The sequence below is a fragment of the Camellia sinensis genome, chromosome 7 (genome assembly GCF_055761805.1).
Source record: "Camellia sinensis isolate YWXY chromosome 7, ASM5576180v1, whole genome shotgun sequence".
Lineage (NCBI taxonomy): Eukaryota > Viridiplantae > Streptophyta > Magnoliopsida > Ericales > Theaceae > Camellia > Camellia sinensis.
This window is the reverse complement of record NC_138967.1, coordinates 44,685,874-44,709,054: the sequence shown is the minus strand read 5'-3', so window position 1 is coordinate 44,709,054 and position 23,181 is coordinate 44,685,874. Positions and strand designations below refer to the sequence as shown.

General features: G+C 33.7%; 1 protein-coding gene, 1 long non-coding RNA gene, 1 other non-coding gene and 1 pseudogene across 5 annotated transcripts; all 4 read left to right on the top strand.

Annotated features, from left to right (window-relative positions):
• Positions 1–1,614: 1,614 nt before the first annotated feature.
• LOC145796481 (small nucleolar RNA snoR27) lies at positions 1,615–1,705 on the top strand. The gene has a single exon (XR_014336951.1). It is a non-coding gene; the product is annotated as a small nucleolar RNA snoR27 (small nucleolar RNA).
• Positions 1,706–4,686: 2,981 nt separating this feature from the next.
• Positions 4,687–6,508, top strand: LOC114299097 (uncharacterized). Of its 2 annotated transcripts, XR_014335250.1 has the most exons (4): positions 4,687–5,227; positions 5,314–5,412; positions 5,527–5,608; positions 6,418–6,508. It is a non-coding gene; the product is annotated as an uncharacterized LOC114299097 (long non-coding RNA). The 2 variants fall into 2 exon arrangements; XR_014335249.1 differs by lacking the exon at positions 6,418–6,508 and having other exon boundaries at positions 5,527–5,762.
• Positions 6,509–7,007: 499 nt separating this feature from the next.
• Positions 7,008–9,968, top strand: LOC114299096 (ADP/ATP translocase 3, mitochondrial-like; annotated as a pseudogene). Its single transcript, XR_014335248.1, has 6 exons — positions 7,008–7,140; positions 7,239–7,453; positions 7,794–7,904; positions 8,056–8,297; positions 8,663–9,165; positions 9,570–9,968. The product of XR_014335248.1 is annotated as an ADP/ATP translocase 3, mitochondrial-like (transcript).
• An 8,417-nt stretch (positions 9,969–18,385) lies between these two features.
• Positions 18,386–21,908, top strand: LOC145795764 (uncharacterized). The gene is made up of 7 exons (XM_082880659.1): positions 18,386–18,988; positions 19,151–19,410; positions 20,288–20,482; positions 20,592–20,693; positions 21,010–21,067; positions 21,180–21,531; positions 21,652–21,908. Exons 1-7 carry the CDS (start codon positions 18,386–18,388, stop codon positions 21,906–21,908), a joined length of 1,827 nt encoding a protein of 608 aa, XP_082736785.1.
• The last annotated feature ends 1,273 nt before the right edge of the window (positions 21,909–23,181 follow it).

The following is a 23,181-nucleotide window of genomic DNA, read 5'->3' as shown; positions in this document are numbered from 1 at the left end:
ACCATGGTTAAAGCTCCTCTGCAGCTACCTAAAGTATGAACTATTTTATTTGTAATTTTTATTTTCATGTTGCTACAAATCATGACATGTTTCATTTAAAATATTATAGGTTAAATCAATTATATGTTTGCATGTTGAATTTTATTGATGAATTCAGTAGCTATTCATGACCTGCTGAATAATTTGAATGTGCAAAAGCTTAGGCCTTTTCGAGATTAGGATTGATTACTATGGAACTAGTGAAGATATGGATGATGAATGGATTATGTCTGGATTAAGATGAAAGCAGTGTCGGAATGTAGTGACTACAAGATGATTATCCCAATGATGAAGCTGGATAATCACAGGGATAGTGATACTCGAGAAACTTGTACTCTATTTGGCAAGAAAATCTCAGCTTTAAGTTATGTCACGTAAAAATTGATCGTTTTTAAAGTGTTTTGAGTAATTTAATTTCTGACTGAACAGCTATGATTTGTGACTGTAATGACCTTTGAACTTGTTATCTCTTTGAAGTGTTAATGAAATACTGAAGTAAATATTTTTATTTTATTTTTTGAATATAAGGACTAAAATTTCATAGTCAGACATTGTAGATGACATAATTGTTAAATAATGTACAAAATGCAGAGTCAAGTTTTAGATGTTTACATTTATTAAAGCAGATCAACAACACATTGGAGCTATAAAAGGTGCTAGTGTGAGGAAGGTTAAAAAAGACATTACTAGAATAACTTTTTGTTCCATCATTGTATGATATTACTTCAGGTGTTGTCAAGGCTACCATTATTGGAATGATTCTTTAGGAAAACTTGTGCTGGCTGTTGCTATTCTTTGGGCTTCATTACTAGAAAAGAAAAAAAAAATCTAATTAGGCTGAGTTAGATTCCTTAGTTTTTGAAAACATTCACGGACCATTTTAATTCCTCGGTTTTTTAACTGTATTTAAATTTACAACAACATCCACAACCACAATCCAGACTACTATGAACCTGCATTACTCTTTCTCTCTCACAGAGATTAGGAAGCTTCTGTAAACTTAGCACACCATCCACAATACAATGAACATGCATCTATCTCTCTCTCTCTCTCTCTCTCTCTCTCTCTCTCTCTCTCTCTCTCTCTCTCTCTCTCTCTCTCTCTCAGAGATTAGGAAGCTGTACTAAATCTAGACAAAACATAACCTTAAATTGCAATTCAGAAAAGAAAAAAAAATCCAATCGAAAATGGCTCTGTTGCTCCGTCGAGACAAAAAACAAAAAAACTACTGCAAAATTCTTGTGTCCCATACATCCCGTACCTATACCCAATTTATGTCTTGTTAACATAGGTTCATATTGGGGAATATAAAAGTCCATATAACGAGTTTAAAGTGTTTGATTTCTGATTTTTAGAAAATTCTATCACTTGTATTGTGTAAAAAATTTCAATCTTTATGCTTTAACAGCTTATTTTATACTTGATCTGTTTGTTACTTTGTTAGTTGTTTTTCTTTGATTTCTGCTTCAGAAATCTATGGATATAGCTATCTCTCTGTCTGGCTTGGCTGCTCTGTTTTTTTGTTTTTTTTTTTAGTACTAAATTTTTTTGTTTTGCTCAATTATGTTTTATGGATAGGATCAATGATGATTGATAAAAACTGCGTTATCTATCCATAATTCCCTTTAAAGGGATTAAAGATATTCATATTTTTCTAAGATCCATTTACCTCTTGTTTTTGGTTCATTAGTTTTTAGGTGTTCTTTTTATGGAAGCTATGGATTTATGTGTTCTTTTCTCAGACGTTAGAAGGGCTTTCTAATTTTCTTTCATTAATATTACAACTTATTGGATGGATGGCTTGGTCCTCTTTTCGTTCATTTTGGTAATAATGCTTTCCCTTTTGGCTTCTTTGCAGTTTCCTCTCTTACTTCCGGGCGAGAAAGAACTTGTCTACGAAAGTTGCACACCTTTGTCATCTTCTTCAGGCTCCATTGAGGGTTCTTTCACATTTGTCTCTGGAAGGTATGTAGACAATTCACTATTTGTATAAATTTCTATTTTTTTAAAACCAGCGAACTCTGAAGCACTCAATGATGATATCTGCTCTCCTATTTCTTATCTGGATGAGTTTACGTAGATAATTTGGCATTTCCTTTGTTCTTTACTTTAAACCCATGAAATTTTTTACTCAATACAAGTAATATGAAGAAGAGCAGATATCATCATCCAGAACACAATAAGCTGTTAGGAGCTAATTTTATTGGGTTTTTACTTTCTTGCCCAATTTCGAAGTGTACTATTTTATTGTCATGTTCATGAGATTCTGAGTGTCCTATACTGCATTTCTCAACTTTTTTTTTTTTTTCCCTTCTACATTTATTGGGCAGCGGACACTTGTTAATCAGAGTATGTTTGTACAAGTACTGCTTTATATGTATTTGTAATTGAGTATGTTTTTTTTTTTATTTTTTTTATTCAGATTAGATTGAGTGTAGAAGTTCCACCAGCTATTTGTGAGGATTGTTACAAAAGGGTCATGAATGAGTTTATGATGCAGTCAAAGGTACTGTCGTGTTACCATCTAGTTTTTGCTTCTATATGGTATGATGTGATGGTTAGACTCACAAAATTTCCTTAATGAACATCTTACATACAAGCAGGTCCAACGGTTTCTTGGTATTGTAAATTACATGGCTAATTTTATTCCTAATAAGTCCAAATACAAGATTCCTTTGGCAGCCCAATTAAGGAAGAATGCTCCCTAATGAGATGGGATCAAACACACTGCTACAGTTATCTCTATGAGAAAACTCTCCAAAATACACCCTCCATTGAAAATCTCCCTAATATCTCAAACACAAATCTTTAGAGCAGTGGGACTTTTACCCTGCCAACTCTTATTGTGATTGCATGAGGTTCCTCCTCAGTCACACAGCTCATAACAAGTATTAGATAGAGAATCTTTACAAAGAGTTAGTTACCTGAAAAAATATAAATTAACAATATTTTATGTGTCTATATGATCATTTATCTGTTGTGCATTTAATTTATGAGTTTTGTGTTATGAATTCAATTGTAGTTAAACTGGTGTTGTAGCACAGTTGCGTACTCTTAGAAAAATTCCTGACTCAAATTCTTAAAATTTATGTTGCCGGGTGTTCTTTACGCAATTAGCATCACTGATTTGTCCAGCTGAATTAGAAGATGTAAGTTCAAGTAATTTTTCAATATTCTTAGAGCTGATTATTTTGTCAATTAATGTGCTCTTTGTATCCATTTTTGTTTTGGCATCCAAGTTAGTCAACTAATATATTGATGTATATTTTTGCAGGTAGTGTTGAGCGAGTAGTTGATATGATTGAATGGGTGATATTGAGAGCTAAACTGAGAATTTTTTTTTTTTTTTTTTTTTTTGAGTACTTGAATATATTAGTATTTTGTATAAATACTTTTAAGGATGGTTGATGGATATTTGTTTTGCATATAGAAGGTTATATTTTGTATGCACACTTTTTTTTTCTTTTTCTTTTTTGAAGAAAGATATTTTTGTTGAGGGAAGTGATGGAAAATAATACATGAGTATTAGAATTTTTGTAAATATCACTTTACATTTATTGTTTATAATATTTGAATATATATATATATATATATGAGAATAATAGGTTGCCAAAACATTGAAGGCATTTTTTATTTATTTATTTATTTTGTGATGGCAACAAGATGGTTGCTAATACATTATAGGTATTTTTTTTATTTTTTTTGCGACGACAAAACATTAGTCGCCATAAGTAGATTAGGTGGTCGCAAATAGTTTGCGACTGTTATTTTGCGGTCGCAAAAAGTATTTTTCACCCCCCACATTCACAACCCCCATTTGTCGTCGCATGGGCCGTCGCAAAAGGTCTTTTGCGACTGTTTTTTTATTATTTGCGACAGCTTGTAGCGGTCGCAAAAAGTACCTTTTTTAGTAGTGAGTTAAGTCATGATTAAAACAGTGATATAATGTTAGTATTAGACTGGTTTTAAAGAGAAGGTATTGGTTGGTCTCGGGAACCGTCACGTAGTGTCCTAATGATGTTATGATTAATAGAGAATGTGGGATTCACGAATTTGTATTGAATAATTGAGTAACATGATAGAACATGACGAATTGTGATTGATGTAGGACATGGCCATGTGGCGCTCCAAAACTAACCAATAATTTTTCAGTGTTAAGGACTAGAAATTTAAGGTTTGTTCAGGTCCAAAACTGACTTGTAAAAAGTTTATTTACTTAGTTCGTTTAATACAAAAATGCTAGAGACTCTAAAAATTCTACCAAATGTTTCACATAGGCGTGTGACCCACATGTGAATCTTACACCCATGTGAGACATTTGGTAGAAACTTTGGTAGAACTTTTTAGGGTCTCTATTATTATTCCATTTAATAAATAAATGTATTCAGACTTATTTAGCAATAGACACTACATGAAATATGGGTTTAGGTGGCATTTTTTTAATGACGTTTTTTAAAACGTCACTATTTCTAATATTTAATAGCGTTTTATAAACGTCTTATTTTTCTTTAATTGAAACGGTGCCGTTTTATGAATAGGAGGCGTTTATTAACGCCTTCAAATGCGTGTTGTCTCACGCGCTTCCTTGTTCAATCTCAGAATCTCAACTCCTAAATTGAACCGATGCACTCGCAAATAATCTCTCTCTCTCTCTCTCTCTCTCTCTCTCTCTCTCTCTCTGTCTCTGTTGTCTAAACCCTGATTATCACAGAGATTCAGTTGCTTATCAATGGAATCCTCAAAAATAGAAGTTCTCTCTCGAAATCGAAGTGATTCATCAGAGCGATTTCGAAGTTCATCTCAGCGATTCAGATCTCGAAATCGAAGTTCATATCTCGAAATTTGAAAATTCTGAGTTCATGTCACTTCGATTTCATATTGCGATTCAAATCTGAGTTCATATCACTTCGATTTCGATTCAGATCGTGATTCAAATCTCAGCGATTCAGATCGGTCTTAGTGATTCATATCTCGAAATCGAAGTTCGATTTAGATCATGATTCAGATCGGTCTCAGTGATTCATATCTCGAAATCGAAATCGAAGGTCATCTCAGTGATTCAGATCGGTGATTCAGAGGTTCAGATCGATCTCAGCGATTCAGATCGATTCATCAGAGCTATTTCGAAGTTCTCTCTCGAAATTGAAATCGAAGTTCATCTCAGGCACAACAACATATAGCTTTGCAGGTAAGGGATAATGCTATTTTCCCTCCCCTGTTCGATTTCTACCTTTTCATCGCTCATACATTTTTCATTCCTGACTTGTTTTGTAGAAAATGGTCTTGCGAGCTGGTGGTGTGAATGTTCTTGGAGTAGGGACAGGACCCACAACAACTGCAGAGACTCCAACCAAAGTTCTATGCTTGACTGAGGTATGATTAATAGTAACCTTTGTAGTTCAACTTTTTTCTTTCCCATGCCAACCCCCTTTACAGTAATTATTGTCTATTCATGCTAATGGTGTTTCATTTTGGGGTACCATGAAGCTAATTACTGCTGATGAACTGATGGATGATGGAGAGTATGAGGAAATTTTAGAGGACATGAGGGAAGAAGGGGAGAAATTTGGTGAGTGTTTCATCCCATAATAGTTGCTGTTGTGTTTTAAATTTGTGTGTACACTCTAATGTATGCCTTCCATTAAACAATCATCTCTATGAATTAAAAAGAAATAAAATGATTTGGACATGTGTTATACAAAAGTGCTTAGACAAGGACCTGATTACACATTCTTGTTATGTAGACATTGCATTCATAGCAAAAGATGCGAGTCCACATCCCACTAGTCATAATATTATTTAAAAATCAGAACATATTTTGCTTTAAAAGTGAATTTCTTCAAATTATGTTTTTAAAATCATGTTAACTGTATTTAAGCAGCCAAGAAGCTTTAGTTAGAACTTAGATGTGTATAATAAGTGGGACTTTTCCTACTTACTCATTTTCAATCTCAACTTCCCAATTTTTTTATTACTTGATTATGACTTTATGAAGCAATTGGTCCAAGTGGATGCACTGTACTGGTTTTCATTGTTGCTTTGTCTATACAGATATGGGATTTCAATTTAGGCCAGTTAAGGGGTCATGATGAATCCAGTCCATTGGAAATGGGATATGGTGCAAGCGATGCAGGATTTATGAAATTGATAAATTACCGGTAGCCTTTATAAATCTCTCACTAAAGGCTACCAGGATTTATGCAGGATTGATAAATAAAATAAAATAAAAATAGATGTAGATTATGGGTTTTAGTCTGAGTAAATTTTAGATTGAGCTTCAATTGATTGTCTGTTCACATGCATGCATATATGAAATTTGGTTACGGAACCTAAATTTACGATCTAAATGTTCTTTCATATTTGGATTGCTTTCTTCAGGCAATAAGAGCAATATAGAGGCATAAAATGTGAATGAAGAAGGACGACTGCTTCCAGATTGCAGAAATGCATCAAACCCTTATCATCAATGATGGATAAAAATGAACTAGGTAACTTACTGCTTTTTTTTTTTTTTTTTGCTTTTGTACATGGGTGGTGCTCCCTTGTTGCCTTCTTTAATCAATATTAATTTTTAAGTTTACTTAAGAAAGGTTGCTTTAGTTTCCTATTTGCTACAAACTTTTGTTACCATATCTTCTTGGAAGAGAACTTTTTAGTTGGTTGGATAAAATGAAAGAATAATTGTTGTTACCTGGTCAAATGAACAGCATAATACAGTGTTGAATTATTGGTATAGTACATATCTTAGTATATGTTTGCATTCTCATGGGTTCAAGCTATTTTACATATATTGTGCTTGGAAGGCTGGAAATAGATATTTTGTTGAAAACTTCTTTAATTCTCCAATATAAAGATAAGCTTAAGTTACCTTTTTTTTTTTTTTCCCCACCTTCTTTGAACCATTCAACATTGACATTTGATACCTTATATGTATGTACTGAAATAAATTGCCTTGCTTGAACAGTTTTTAATCAGAAAACATTGTACAATGCATACAAGAAACGGTCAAAGAACATTGAGATTGACATCGAAGAGTACAATAAAATGAAAGAAGCTGATCCAGAATTCTACAGAGAAGCTTCAAGCCTCCAATATGGAAAGGTAAGTGTTTCAATTGAGGAAATTATGTGTTTCTGGCTAAAATGGTTCAATTTAGAGAAATTTGAACAGAACAAAAGAATTCTACTCATATTTGACAGGCACCAAAAGTTGCCGAGGACAAGATTGAAAGGATGGTAAAGGAACTCAAGGACAGAGATGAGAAGCCGGAGGAGAAGGTTTCATGATGAGAAAGATATTGATTCGATCAATGACCGTAATGAACATTTCAATAAGAAGATTGAGTGAGCCTTTGGCAGATACACGCTGGAGATGAAGAATAACCTTGACAGAGGGACTGCTTTACCTGACCAAGGTACTTGAGGATTATAGGGCCATCTCTTGTTATGGAGGCATGCTCCATTGTTTTCTGTGATTCTAAATATATTTACTGCATGGGAGGTGATATGTGGATATCGACTCTATTTATGATGGCTGAAAATCCAAGTTTAACTCTATGGTTAGGAATGATGAGTGAACTAAATTAAAAAGCTGAATCTAGGAAACAATAGAAACTAATTTTGATTTTCTATTGTGCCCAATTGTGCTCCTATGTTTATTATCATCATAATTTGTTGATTCCTGTTGCTTTTAGGGCTTAATTTGTCAGCCCTTTTTTTTTTCGTTTTTTGCAGGTTTACACTTCTGTAACCAAGCATTACATTCTAAAAGGGGAGAAACAGCTGCTGCTCCCAAAATTCTTCTTCCATTTTTAAAAGGAACAACGGAGAAGCCAATCACAGCCACAATCTGATATTTTCTTTCTGGTGAGTGCAGATGGTTGTTGTATTGCTGGTGTCACATACAATGATCAATTACTGGTAGCCTTTAGTGAGAGATTATAAAGTGATTCATGAATATTATGTTTATATTTAAAAATGTTTTGGTTTTTCACTTCCTGTCACGGTGACTATCTAGGTTATAAAAGATCTGAACTTATATGACATCGTGAACCCTGCCATCATAGCCCAACTTCGAAAAAAGATGAAAATGCAAACACAAGCTTGCCATTGAGCTTCAAGCAATTAGGGGTGACTGAGAGGCCTCTTGCTGTGAGAAAAAGGATATTTGGACGTGCATGGCCTTTACGAGCGCTAGTAAGAGATGGCATAGTTCCAATGTGGCCTCAATTAATGGAAAATTCCATTGTTCCATGCATTGTAAGTTAAATGAATTGATCTATTTTTCCCTTAATTATATTTGTGTTTGAAAATTGTTTAGCATGCACGCATATATTGCTTAGATTTGAAAATTAAGATGGGTAAACCTCAAGGATGGTATACATAATACTCGGTAACTATTTGTTCCCTCCAAAGTCATTTGACTCAAACAATATGTTTTTATTTTAATTTTTTTAAAGTGATATAAATATTTTGGCACCGGTGTTTATAGTAGCGAAAAGATTGGGTAGGGAAAAACCCTTTTCTCTATTGTTCCTTGTATTTAAACCTTTATTGTGTTCTTTGTTTGATATGCTTGTTTTTGTTTTATTCTTGCATGTAATTAATGTTGGTTTCTGTTGTAGGTCGCCACCTTGAGTTGCAAATATGGGGGATGGATCACAGCATCCATCAATTTCCCAGAAGATACATGGGCAATCTTATTTCTTATCTCGAATTTCTCCTAACTTGCGCTCCAGGAATACTGGTTTACACAATATGACTGGTGCATATGTAAATGGAGGTCTTGCAGAGTCCTCTGCCACCAACATTCCAAGGCACTGGCCTAGAATTTGCATCACCACTATCCTCTGTTTTTGTACAAGCTCCCGCAGAAAAAGGTTTTCGTAGTTTTATGATAGACTTCCTCATGGGAGGAGTTTCTGCTGCTGTATCCAAGACTGCTGCTGCTCCGATAGAGTGAGTTAAGCTATTGATTCAGAACCAGGATGAGATGATCAAAGCTGGTCGGCTGTCTGAACCATACAAAGGAATTTCTGACTGCTGTGCCCGAACAATTAAGGATGAAGGCATTATTGCTTTGTGGAGAAGCAACACTACCAATGTTATCAGATATTTCCCAACCCAGGTTAGCCTATCTTTTGTTTATATTTGTTAATCTTGCCATTTCTTTTGTTTCGTTTTTCTGTTCTCGATTAGTATGGGAGCAGTTATGTCCACAGTCCAAAACATCTCTTCCACAACCCTGCCTCTCACATGATGGGACAACCCCATGTGAGTGTATATATATATGTGTTTGCTAACAAAGGGACGGATTGACATCCTGAAATTTGAAAGGAAGTGATATCTAATCTGGATTTGATTGAGGTCCTCCAAACAGCTTCATCCTGTCAGTTTTGGAAGTTTGAATTAAAAATGCTGGCTTGTCAATGTGATTCATTAAGTTTCCGTTTTGATTTATCATTTGCTGACAACCATGTCTTGTTTTATAGAATGTCTCACAGAATTTGCAATTTTATCAATCCTTTTCAGGCCCTGAACTTTGCTTTCAAAGATTATTTTAAGAGGCTGTTTAATTTCCAGAGAGACAAGGATGGTTACTGGAAGTGGTTTGCCGGGAATTTGGCGTCAGGTGCTGCTGCTGGTGCTTCATCTTCTCTTTTTGTTTATTCCCTAGATTATGCTCGAACACATTTGGCTAATGATGCTACAGCTGCTAAGAATGGTGGTGGAAGGCAGTTTAATGGTTTAATTGATGTTTGCAGCCTCATAACTAATCCCATTATTGGATGATTTCCAAAATTTGCCTGGTTTATTATTTCAAATACGTAATGTTATTATAGACCTTTTCACTTATCTCCATGTGAAAAGGTGATGATGGAGGATGAATATCACTAGATACTGGCTTGGTCTCAAATCAATTCTTTTGTTATTTTTCTGCCTTATTCTTTTGACAAATGTTCATTTGAATGAAAATAGGAGTTACTGTTTCATATTAGTGCTACTTTGCAATTTTATTACATGTAATAATTTCAAAAAAAACAATTAAAAAAATAAAGATGTAATGGCATTTTTCAGAACCCAACTATATAGGTTTTTTAAAATTAAAAAAGCTATGATGACGTTTTTGAAACGTCGCTAAAAGTTGTCAGAACATCACTTTGCAGTTATGTATCACATTTAGCGGCGTTTAATAACAAATTAACAACGTTTCTAAAGCGTCGCTAAAAATTGTCATGACGTCACTATGCCTTATGTACCACATTTAGCGGCGTTTTTAAAACGCCGCCTATAACAAATTAACGACGTTTTTAAAGCGCCACAATGCTATAGCGACGGCCGCGTCCTCGGCGTTTGGTGGTTAGCGTCACAAAAAGAATTAGTGACGTTTTTGGTATTATCGCGGCGAAATTTCCTGCAGTGAGATATGAGTGCAATATAAGGTTGGCTCGATAAACTTGTGAATTCTATGAAGTCTAGCTTTGTAGACCAACAAATGCAGAGCAATTTTAAGTTTTCTAGATCTTATTTATTTATTAATTTTTAATTGCAAAAATATGTGAAGGATGTTCATTTTGTTCATGACAACCATAACATAAAACTTAAATAAGAGTACAGGTATTCAAATTTGGTTACTTTGTGAGACGTTAACCTTTAATTTAGTATTTTTATTTTTTTCACAAATTTTATATCCGACATGAATCTTTTTACGAAGATTTTATCTAAAAAAATTAGTTTTACTAAAACAAAATTGTAAATACAAAATCCATGCAATGAATATTATTGTTTCGGAAAAATAATTTGTTGTTGTCACCTTAAAAATTCAGACTATAGACTAATTCTAAGTCAAAATTTATTCCTAGTACGTTGCCTAGCTAACTTAGGGATTGATTTTTTTTTTGGTAACTTCTTTGCCCATTTTTTATTTTATTTTTTGTGAATTTTATTTATAAAATTATTTTAAAAAATATCAAGATTTTAAGTTTTACTCGACTAGATGAATAAAAAAAGGTAAAAATAAAAATTTTAAATTTAAAAAAATATTCACTAAAAAAAGAAAATAAAATAAAAGGTAAAACACAATTTGACTTTTTGACTTTCTTGTTTGGGGGTTTAGAGGGAACCGCTTATATATTTATTTTTAGATTCTTCTATAGATTGATAGAAAAAGAATTTTTTTTAAAAAAAAATAAATGTTTAAAAAATCATTAAATACAAAAAAAAAAATAGAAAACAAATGTGATATTTTAAGTTAGTTATCAAATTAACCCTTAACTTTTTACGGAATAAGAAACACCATAAAATGAAAAAGGTTATAATTATAGAATTAATTTAATTTTTTCTATAGATGATATACTCTAGAGTGTCTATGAAATGAATGGTTTATGTCATCAAAATGAGATCAATGGTGGGCCTCACCAATTTCTCAAGTTCTCTTAATTTCAAATTAAACTTGATTGAAGCCCAATCAAAGTTTATCTTTGTGTGTCTGCACTATCTACTTTAATTTCTGCTGTTTTAGACTCACTAAGAGGAAGGTTAGTGCAATTTTTTAAATTTTTTCTAAATTTTTATTTTTGTCCATAAGTAGTGGGATTAGATTAGCAATCTGATAGGCTTCACCTAAATCATTTTTATATTTCAAAAATTCCATGGGACTATGGGACTACAAATCCTCCTCTCAAATGAAGATTAACAATCCCATGAGTGGTTGGGATTCACAATCGAATCCATGGTATTTAGGTGAAAATGTAATTTTACCTTTACTTTACAAATATAACAAAGTCACGTCTTATATATTGTTTTTATGTAAAAAATCATAGATTTATGCTAAGTTTGGGAACCCTTATAATAGTTAAAAAGTAATTAAAAACAAATCAAAAAATTATAGAATTATGTAAAAAGTCAAATATTTCTTTCCTCTATATATTTTGAACGGTTTTTTTAAAATAAAAATTCAAAAAAATTATCTCAAGCATATTAATTTTTTTATTTCATATTTTAGTTAAAAGATCAAAAAGTTATTAAAATAGTTTATTCTCAAAACCAACATTAGTCTCAACACTATACTCATACATGAACAAATATAATTTATCTTACATTTTCAATCTAATACTATCATCTAACTAAATCCGATATAATCTAATAAGGGTTGGGTTTTCCTACAGTTCGTGATCGGACTGGAGGGTACTGTTTGGCCCGTGGGGGCCTACCATGGATTCCTTTTCAATAATCCGAACCGTACAATGTATAAAACTCGTTAAGTATTATATGCCCATAAAATATCACGTTGATCGGATATCGATAGCTATCTCATCAAATCATATTTCTGTCAACCGTTTATTTTTTACAGTTCATTTTTTTTAATATAAAACCAATTTGATCACGTAGTTATTGATATCCGATTAACGTGATTTTTTTACAGGTACATAGTACTTGACGAGTTCTATATATTGAATAATTCAGATTATTAAAACGGGACCCATGGTAGATCTCCACGGACCCAACAAAGCTCTCTAGTCCGATCATGGACTGACGGGAAGCCACTCCCATCTAATAACTCAATTCATTGCAATAAATACTAACCTGATGGGATTAATTAGTATGATGGAATCCCAACCTTGCTTCTTTATCGAGTGAAGTTGATGGGATGACTAGGCCGAAAATATTACCCCTTTCGGTCATGTTTGATTCACAATACTAATAGTGAGGTATTAATAATCCTATCAAATTAGTGTGGTATTAACTATCCCACCCCTACCCCATTACTAATAATCCTACAAATTTGTTGGATTAATTATCCATTGGATTAATAGTCCTAAACTAAAATGTCAAAACAAACATAGGATGATTGGGCCCACGGATTAATAATCCTAATCTCATACTTTAATCCTTCCAATCAAACATGCCATTCATGATCTTGCTTCTTTATCGAGTAAAGTTTTGGATGCTTTTTTGTCTTTGCAATTGTTTTTTCGGCTTGTGCTTCTTCGATATGGAAAATTATTCCATGTTATAAACTTTAATGTCTCCAAACAAATTTACACTACATTGTGTCAATTTTTTAGGACATTGCAATAAATGACAACCAATAATTTCCCATTTGATAGCTTCATTTTATTTATTTATTTATTTTGAACATATGCGAGTACACAGTTCTTTTTATTTCAGGTCGTTTTTTTTTTTTTTTTTTTTTTGGGTCTTTTAATCAGTTTTCCACTTACTGTACAATATATTAATTTTAGCCCCCCAAAAAAAAGCGGTTACTGATTCGTTTCTCAAGTTTGATGTGTCAAAGGATTCTATTCTTTTGTTTCTCTTCTCAAGTCACGTAAGAGGTATAAAGGATAGGAATTTATTGATAGATACTGTACTTGTCAAAGTGTGCTCTAAGCATGGAATGCTTTCTTTTTGTTGAAAAAATAAAAAATGAAAAACCCTAACTAATGCTTTCATAAATGAGGTGTTTTATATTTGGAGTATGGATTTGGGTAGGCATTTAGAAAAAGAAAATATCCAAATTCTTTATTAAAATACAACCTTACTATTTAAATAAATATTTGTAATTTTTTTTGACATTTTATTTTCTGTTATGTAATTTTTATTTTATTATTATTATTATTATTATTATTATTATTATTATTATTATTATTATTTATTTTTATTTTTTTTTGGAGATGTAAAACAGCTAATTAAGCTTTTGTAATTCCATGGGACTATGGGACTACAAATCCTCCTCTCAAATGAAGATTAACAATCCCATGATTCACAATCGAATCCATGGTATTTAGGTGAAAATGTAATTTTACCTTTGTTTTACAAATGTAACAAAGTCACATCTTATATATTATTTTTATGTAAAAAAATCATAGATTTATGCTAAGTTTGGAAACCCTTATAATAGTTAAAAAAAACTAAAAAGTTATTAAAAACAAATCCAAAAATTAAAAAATTATTTAAAAAGTCAAATATTTCTTTCCTCTATATATTTTGAACTTTTTTTCAAATAAAAATTCAAAAAATTATCTCAAACATATTAATTTTTTTTAACTCATATTCTAGTTAAAAGATAAAAAAGTTATTAAAATAATATATTCCTAAACCAACATTAGTCTCAACACTACATTACTACATGAACAAATATAATTTATCTTACATTTTTAATCTAATACTATCATCTAAGTGAATCCGATATAATCTAATAAGGGTTGGGTTTCCTTACAGTCCGTGATCAGACTGGAGGGTACTGTTGGGCCCATTGGAGCCCGCCATGGATTCCGTCTCGATAATCCGAACCGTACAATGTGTAGAACTCGTCAAGTACGATATGCCTATAAAACATCACGTTGATCGGATATATCGATAGCTATCTCATTGAATCAGATTTCTGTCAACCGTTTATTTTTTTACCGTTCAATTTTTTTAATACAAAACTGATTTGATTACGTTGCTATTGATATTCGACCAACGTGATTTTTTACAGGTATATAGTACTCAACGAGTTCTACATATTGAACGGTTCAGATTATTGAAACGAAATCCGTGGTGGATCTGTACGGGCCCAACAGTACCCTCCAATCTGATCATGGATTGAAGGAAAGCTACCCCTATCTAATAACTCAATTTCATCGCAATAAATACTAACCTGATGGGATTAATTCGTGTGATGGAATCCCAACCTTGCTTCTTTATCGAGTGAAGTTGATGGGATGACAAGCCCGAAAATATTACCCCTTTCATGATAATGCTTCTTTATCGAGTAAAGTTTTGGATGTTTTTTTGTCTTTACAATTGTTTTTTCGGGTTGTGCTTCTTCGATATGGAAAATTATTCTATACTCACTACAGGAAAAAAGGGTTATGGAGGCGTTTTTTTAACGACGTTTTCTAAACGTCACTGTTATTAACATTTAATGGCGTTTTTTAAACGCCGCATATTCTTTTAACCAAAACGGCACTGTTTTATAATAGGAGGCGTTGAAAAATGCCTCCGAATGAGGTATACCACACGCGCCTTTTCAATTCTTATTTTGTATTTGGGCCCTCTCTTAACCCATACGCATACATCATTTGGAATCTGATAATCTGAGCCTTCTCTCTCTCTCAACCCTCTTTAAGCTCCATCGAAGATTCAGATATTCGAAGCTCCATCGAAGCAATTTCGAAGCTCCATCGAAGCTCCAGATCGAACCAATTTCGAAGCTCTGTCGAAGATTCAGAGATTCAGTGATTTCCATCGAAGATTCAGATATTCGAAGCTCCATCGAAGCTCCAGATCGAACCGATTTCGAAGCTCCATCAAAGCTCCAGATTTGAACTCTGACCCCTCGATTACTCGCATTTCAAGCTTAAATCGGTACTCTCTCTCTCTCTCTCTCTCTCTACATGAAGCTACATAAATAGAAAGTTTCATTTTCAAGATTTCATAGAAATCATCTACATGAAGCTAATATAAACATGATGGAAAATTTAGAGTTATATTTTATGCCTCTGTTTCTCTGTGCTGCTCTGTTTTGCTGTATATGTGCCTCTGTATCTGTGTGCATAGTGAAAATAGTGAAAAGGAACAATTATCTGGAACTGTTCCTGCGAGACGGTTGTTTGATAGATCCCTTCTGAGATAATAATGACAAATAGATTTTGTAGTGCTGCAAATAGATTATTTTTATATTTACTTAGAAAGTATGGATCTTATGCAAATATTTACTTAGGGTTGTATGAAAATATTTACTTAGAAACTATGGATCTTATGCAGATTTAACAGTATTAAATTTGTCAAATATACAAGCCTTTGTCTGTAGATTTAGCTCTGAATTTTTAGTTTATACTTTATGCCCTGCACTCTCAGTTTGTGTTTATTTTACTATCAAGGAAGCTAAAAGAACTAGAATGTCTGTTGATCATGGGATTTAATTTTTTACTATTTTATATTACCAATAGAAGTTGGAACATGCATTGTTTTTAGTTGATCAAGATTGGTTATGCATTTTTCATGTTTGTTTCTGCATTGGCTTGGATAGTTTTATGTTGTACTAGCAGGGTGTAGTTTCATAGGCTACCGACGACTAGTTTTCCGTTTATGTTGCACTTCATCATAAGAGTTTCTTCGCTAGTTATATGGGCTGCTATTGTTAATAAGTAGCGAGGCGCTCAACTTATTTTTTTCTTTATTGGGAATTGTGTCAAATTTGCCACGAGGTATATAAGTAAATTTTGGCAAGATTTTTTTTGTCATAATGTTTCTCACAGTGGTATCCACATTTTAATTTGGCATGTTGAAAGAGGTAGAAGTAATAGCATTTGCACTATTGATGCAATGTTGTTAAATGCAGTATTTTATCATTATTCATCGTTAAAATTTAGTAATAACTAGTCATTTAACTTTTGAACCATTGAGATGCAAGAACCTGAACCTTTTTTAGCAGAATCTCAGGGAAGTTGTATGAAATGCCGGATGATCTATTTTAGAAAAAGTGTGTAAATTCAACTATTATATGGTTGAGTTCACACTTCGAATGAATCTAAACCTCATAAAGAACTTGGGTGAAAAAGATGGTGAGTTTTACCGGATGACTCAGCAGAGCTTGTATTCAAAATATACTTTCTGTAAGTAATAAATCATCATGGGTTGTAACTTGCTGATCATAAAGAACTTGGTAGATTAGTTCATAGCTGAAAAACCACCATTGAGTTCTAAATATGTTGAGAAATAAATTATTTGCCCAAAGTGCATGTACATGTCCAAGCTAGAGAATAGGTTTTAACGAGTGTACAAAAAAATATACTACACAGATTGCTACAGAATCAAAATGTCCGAAAAAAGTACTTAATATCACATATAATACTGCAGAGTTGCCAATTCAAAATCCGGTTGGTTGCAATGACTTCAACTATTGGTAGGCAAAAAAGATTAAAAAAAATAGAAAGAGAACAATAAACGTTAAAAATATTTAATTTTGAATCTTTAAAAATTATTTTGGCCAAAAAAAGAAGAAAATAATATAAAATGATGATTTTTTTTTTTATATATACTTTCCAGATAATGGTTAAAATAATATAAAATGATGAGTTTTTTTTTATACACTTGTCATGCGTCTCACCAACTAGTAAAGAAAAATCATGAATAACTATAAGATTAACAGCAAATAAAATCAAGTAAGAGATAAGAATACACACAAGAAGCGCAGTTTCGACAGTTTGCCCAAAGTGTCTGGAATGGGACCAGTAAAACCGTTCAAGTAGAGATCCAAGCTCACCAAGTCAGTCAGATTTCCAAGGTCAATAGGAATTGGTCCACTTATAAGAATAACTATAAGATTAACAGTAAATAAAATCATGCTTTTATTTTTTCGGCTTCACTCGGATCAAGCCACTTGAGAGGGTTGTGATTGAAGAAAGGCCAATTGGGAACAGTGATCAAAGTAGTGATAACTACACTAGAGGTGTATATTAATATTTGACTTTGTTTGTGCTTGCTTTCATTTGAAGGCATAATAGTTTGGTCTTTATTGATTGATTTGAGAGAGCAATGTATTTCTTGAATCTATCATAATCTATCAAGAGCATTGTAGAAACTTTTGGTTTCTTCATTAATATGCTTCATACTAGATATGCTTCTAGTATGCTTGATAGTATTAATTCAGATTGCACCATCGGGATGCAATCATTAATGGTGCATGCATGCATAAATAGCCTTAGACCCGTCCAAGAATCTTCATTAGAGATACCTAGTCATCTTTGATGAAGCTCTTCTTGGATTGTCCGGTTTGGACAGTTTAGGAGCACAAGTCTGTATTGTAATTAGTAGTTCTACTGCTTATAGTCCATCTCGTAGAGATTTCGTGTAGTAACTCCTTGTGTTCTCCGAGTGCATGCTAGACAAGGTGTAGCAGTACACCTAGTCTATGTCGTGTATTTGGAGAACCATGGGGAGATGCTGTCGAAATTTCGTTAGAGATGAACAGAGCAGTATGAGCTGCTTTTTACAATATAGACTGTGCATTCCTGAATGGGAAAGTAGGATGAACCAACATATTAGAGACCAGTTAGAGGTGAATGTTGTCATATCGCATGCATTATAAGGTACATAATTGAGGTTAAGATTAATTAAAATGGAACGGTATTTTTGAACTTTGTTGATTTGGTAGTGACAGTTGTAGTGTAAGACAGAGTCAGATGGATAAAAGTTGGATAAATCAGCATAGGTTGCACCCGGAATACATACAAGGGGTTAAGGAATTTATTAAATTTGCATGCGAAAATAAGCCGTTATTGAATGAAGTCACATGCACATGTAAACGGTGTCGTAATGTCAAATTGGTGGAGAAAGGCTTGTTAGGGGAACATTTAATGATCAACGGGTTTTTTCCAAGTTACGCCAGTTGGATTTTTCATGGGGAGAATTTGTCATCGCCTGTGCCACACAATGTCGGGCAAACTGATTCGAACGATGGTGATGAAACTTATGAAATGCTATTCGAAGGATTTGGACTTCCTCCACCAAGCTTTGTTCACGAGGCAGCAAGTTCTGGTATTAAACAAGGTCCAGATGAGAAAATCAAAAAATTCTTCAACTTATTGAAAAAGGCCGAAAGAGAGTTGTATCCTGAGTCTCAGAAGTTTTCAACGCTCTCATTTATTGTTCGGTTATTGCACATCAAGTGCCTTAGTGGATGGAGTGACAAGTCTTTCACGATGTCGCTCGAACTTTTGAAGGATTCGTTCCCAAAGGGTGAAACTTTGCCAAAGTCATTTTATGTAACTAGGAAACTCCTCAGGGACTTGGGCCTCGATTATCATAAGGTACATGTATGCCCAAGGGATTGTTCACTATATTGGAAGGAAACAGCCAGTATGGATGATTGCATAGTGTGTCATATGCCTAGATACAAACAATTTGAGGGAGAGGAGAATGATGTTAAGAAGAAGCAACAAAGAATTCCACAGAAGATTGTTAGATACTTTCCATTGATTCCAAGGCTTCAAAGATTGTTTATGTCATCCAAAACATCTTCTTTAATGAGATGGCATGCAGAGGGCCGAATTGATGACGGCAAAATGAGACATCCCACTAACTCTCCAGTCTGGAAATTTTTTGATAATTTGTATCCTAAGTTTGCGAGTGAGCCTCGTAATGTCAGACTGGGTTTAGCAGCGGATGGATTCAATCCATTCAAGGCAATGAATGTCTCTCATAGCAGTTGGCCAGTTATTATGATGCCATACAATTTGCCACCATGGTTGTGCATGAAGCAGCCTCATATGATGATGACATTGCTCATCGATGGTCCTTCTTCACCTGGAAATAACATTGACGTCCACTTACGCCTTGTAGTGGATGAATTGAAAGAATTGTGGGAAAACGGTGTTGACACGTATGATGCAGAAACTAATCAGATGTTCCGAATGCATGCTGTGTTATTATGGACTATATGATTTTCCTGCCAATGCAATTTTGTCTGGATGGAGCACGAAAAGCGCTTTAGCTTGCCCTTGTTGTAACACACATACTCGGTCTCGATATTTGAAGAACGGAAGGAAATTATGTTACATGGGGCATCGTCGGTGGTTGAACGGGGGTCACAAATTTTGGAAAGCTAGTGCGTCTTTTGATGGCACTCGTGAATTTGAACCATGTCCAACTCGGTTATCAAGGGCTAATGTGCTACAACAACTAGGCCCTAAGTTCAAATTGAATTCTAAGCGTCAACAATCTAGCAAACGGAATAGAAAGGGGAAAGAAAAGGAGGAAAATGAGAACTCGGGTCATAATTGGAAGAAGAAGAGTATTTTCTTTGAGCTGTCATATTGGGAGCATAATTAGATTCGCCACAATCTTGATGTGATGCACATTGAAAAGAACGTGTGTGATAATGTATTGTGGACGATATTAAATGTTGATGGGAAAGGGAAGGATAATTTAAATACTCGTCGAGATTTGCAAGATATGGGAATTCGGAAGGCACTACATCCTCAGAAAAGGGTTGGGAACAAGTATTATTTGCCTTCTACATGTTTTGCCATGAACAATAGAGAGAAAAGTTTATTCAGCACGCTTCTAAAGAATATCAAAGTTCCATATGGTTATGCATCCAATATCTCTCGTTAGGTTAACCTCAAATAGCGGAGCATATCTGGACTGAAAAGTCATGATAACCATATACTCATGCAACAAATACTTCCAATAGTAGTGAGAAATTTGTTACCGAAGAAAGTGGTTGAACCATTAATTGAGTTAAGCAATTTCTTCAGGCAGTTGTGCTTCAAAACCCTAGATGTGGATGGTCTAAATCGTCTTCAGTCCCAAATTGCTCTTACACTTTGCCATCTTGAGAGAATTTTTCCCCCATCATTTTTCGATATAATGGAGCACTTACCCATTCACCTAGCAGAGGAAGTAAAGATTGCCGATCCAGTGCAATATCGATGGATGTACTTTGTAGAAAGGTGTGTAATTCTACTCCAATGTCCATTTTGTATATATTTGCTTGTTAATACTTTGTAGAAAGGTGTGTAATTCTACTCCAAAGTCATGTATGCATCTTTTTGTTTATAGGTACCTTATGACGCTTAAATCATACATGCATAATCGAAGTCATCTTGAAGGTTCAATTGCACAGGGATACTTAGTCGAAGAATGTATGACATTTTGCTCAAGGTACTTGCATGATGTTGAGTCGAAATTGCATCGACCGTTAAGGAATTGTGATGTTAGCGACAATCCTCAGATATTAATGGGGCGAGCTTTAGGAAAATGAAAAGGGTTTGTGCTTGATAACACAACATGGGTACAGGCTCATCGGTATGTGTTATTTAACATCGCTGCGATTGTCCCATATCGAGAGTAAGATAGACGCAACCTTTGTCTCATCCTGAATGTATTTATACCAACTGGAATTATCTTGCATTTTACAAGTAGTTTAATTGTGTGGGGAACATCGTGAATTTATTAAGCGGTCACATCGTCGTCTCAGAGATTATGATGTGGATCGTCGTCACAATGATGAGTTTCCCAAATGGTTCAATTCTCATGCAAGTGCATGTCAAGCACAACAAGTCTTTTATATATTTGTAATACACGTGTTTCTATATTTTTGAAGTTGTTAATTGATGTTTAATATTGATAACTTTCTTGTAAAAATAGGTTGCAGAGCTGTTAGCTACTGAAAATGTAGCGTTGTCAAATGAGATCAAAATTTTGGCTTTGGGACCTAGCCAAAAGGCCACCAAATTTAATGGGTATATAATTAATGGTACTAGGTATCATACTAGGAGTCGTGAGTTGAGAAGAAAACCTCAGAATAGTGGGGTTATGGTGAAGGCAAAGACTTCTAGCTATGCAAGTGCGAAAGACATTAATCCAGTGGAAGGTGATGTAGCGTACTATGGATATGTGACAGATGTTATTGAATTGTATTACTCACATGACCATAGATACATGTTATTCATGTGCAACTGGATTGATAACAATAAGGGACTCAAGCGGGATGATTTTGGTTTTACACTTGTTAATTTCAATCACTTGTTATATGCGAAGAAACATGACAGTGATGAGCCATTCATCCTAGCATCTTAAGCACAACAAGTCTTTTATGTTAATGATTCTGTTGATGAAGATTGGAATGTTGCACTCAAGATGAAACCTAGAGACTTGTATGAGGTGTGTGGAGAACAACCAACTATTAATGAAGGACTACATCACAACGAAGTGGAAGGATTTGGTGATCAAGAGTTAGATGTAGCTTCCTTCACTTGTGAGGAGGACATGGATTGGGTTAGGCAAGGTGTTGATGGAACAACTGTTGATGAAACTATTGGGCCTCTTGAAGCATCGACAGAGGCACCATTTGAAGATGACAAAGAAATGATATGATATTGTAATTGGTTGCATATTCACTTTTACATTTGTGTTTTCTGTACGGATATTCATGTTAATAAAATCTTTGCTTTTATACCTTTGTAGTTTTCTTTAAATGGCCATTTTTACCTTGCATGTACTCTTATTCTGTTTTTAATGCAGTTTCTTTATAGATTATCATGTCCTTACTTTTATGTTTGTAGTTTCTTGATAGATTATCTATGAGTTCTAGCTCCGAGAGTTCTTGTAGTGAGAGTGAGCAATCAAGCTCTAATAGTTCTAGTTCAGACGAGACTCATGCCACACTTAAGATGAGAGTCATACCCGATCCACCGGCATCATGGCATCCACCAGGCAGTCTTCCTACCACATCACGTAGCGGTAGTACATCACATGGCTTAGTTTCAACTGGTATGTATAACTATTTTCAGATTTTACTGAACTATTTTATTTTTTTATTTTATCATATTGATTTGAATTTATTCCTCTATGAATAGTATGATTCTTCCCTTTAATTGATTGCTCATCAGTGGTTCAGTTGTGATGTTGTGGAATCTCATGCAGTTTGTGCATATATCTGTTGTATGGATATTTTTAATTGTGCTTGTTTTCTCTAAAGATCTAAAAATAATGCTTGCTAATTTGAAATAATGTTGTATGGATATTCCTCAATTTAGATTTAAAAATAATGTCAAACAAAAAAAGAAAAAAGAAAAAGATAAAGATAAGAGTAAACAGATCATAGAATGCATAAAACATAAAGAGGTGTTAATGAAGAGAGGCATCAATGGTTAATGCTCTATATAGCTTCCAATGCTAATACTGTGCATATATTAGTAGTAAAATGGTGGTACAATAACCACATTGTACATAGCAAATCTGTTCTTTAAGGTCAGAGAGATGGTTCACTGCTGTAGACATTGCTTTGTTTCTCCCTCTGAGAAACAGACAGAGAGAGAGATAGAAGAAAAAGAAGAAGAAGTAGAAGAAAACAAACACAGTGGGTATGGAAGCTAGGGAAGATATATAGAGCCTAGAGGATAAGTGGGCACTAAATAAAACAATGAGTCACTAATGATTGCTACAACATTTTATTTTTTATTATGGAGTTTGAAAAATAAAATTAACATACAAAATTTTTATACAAAAAATTACTCATAATGATGTGCTGACAACGTTGTTTGAAATTGTAAATCAAAATAGTGTATAGAAAATTTTGTATTAAAAAGTTATTTATCTCATTTTGTATAAACATTTTGTTTATATATTAATATCTTTTGACAAAAGA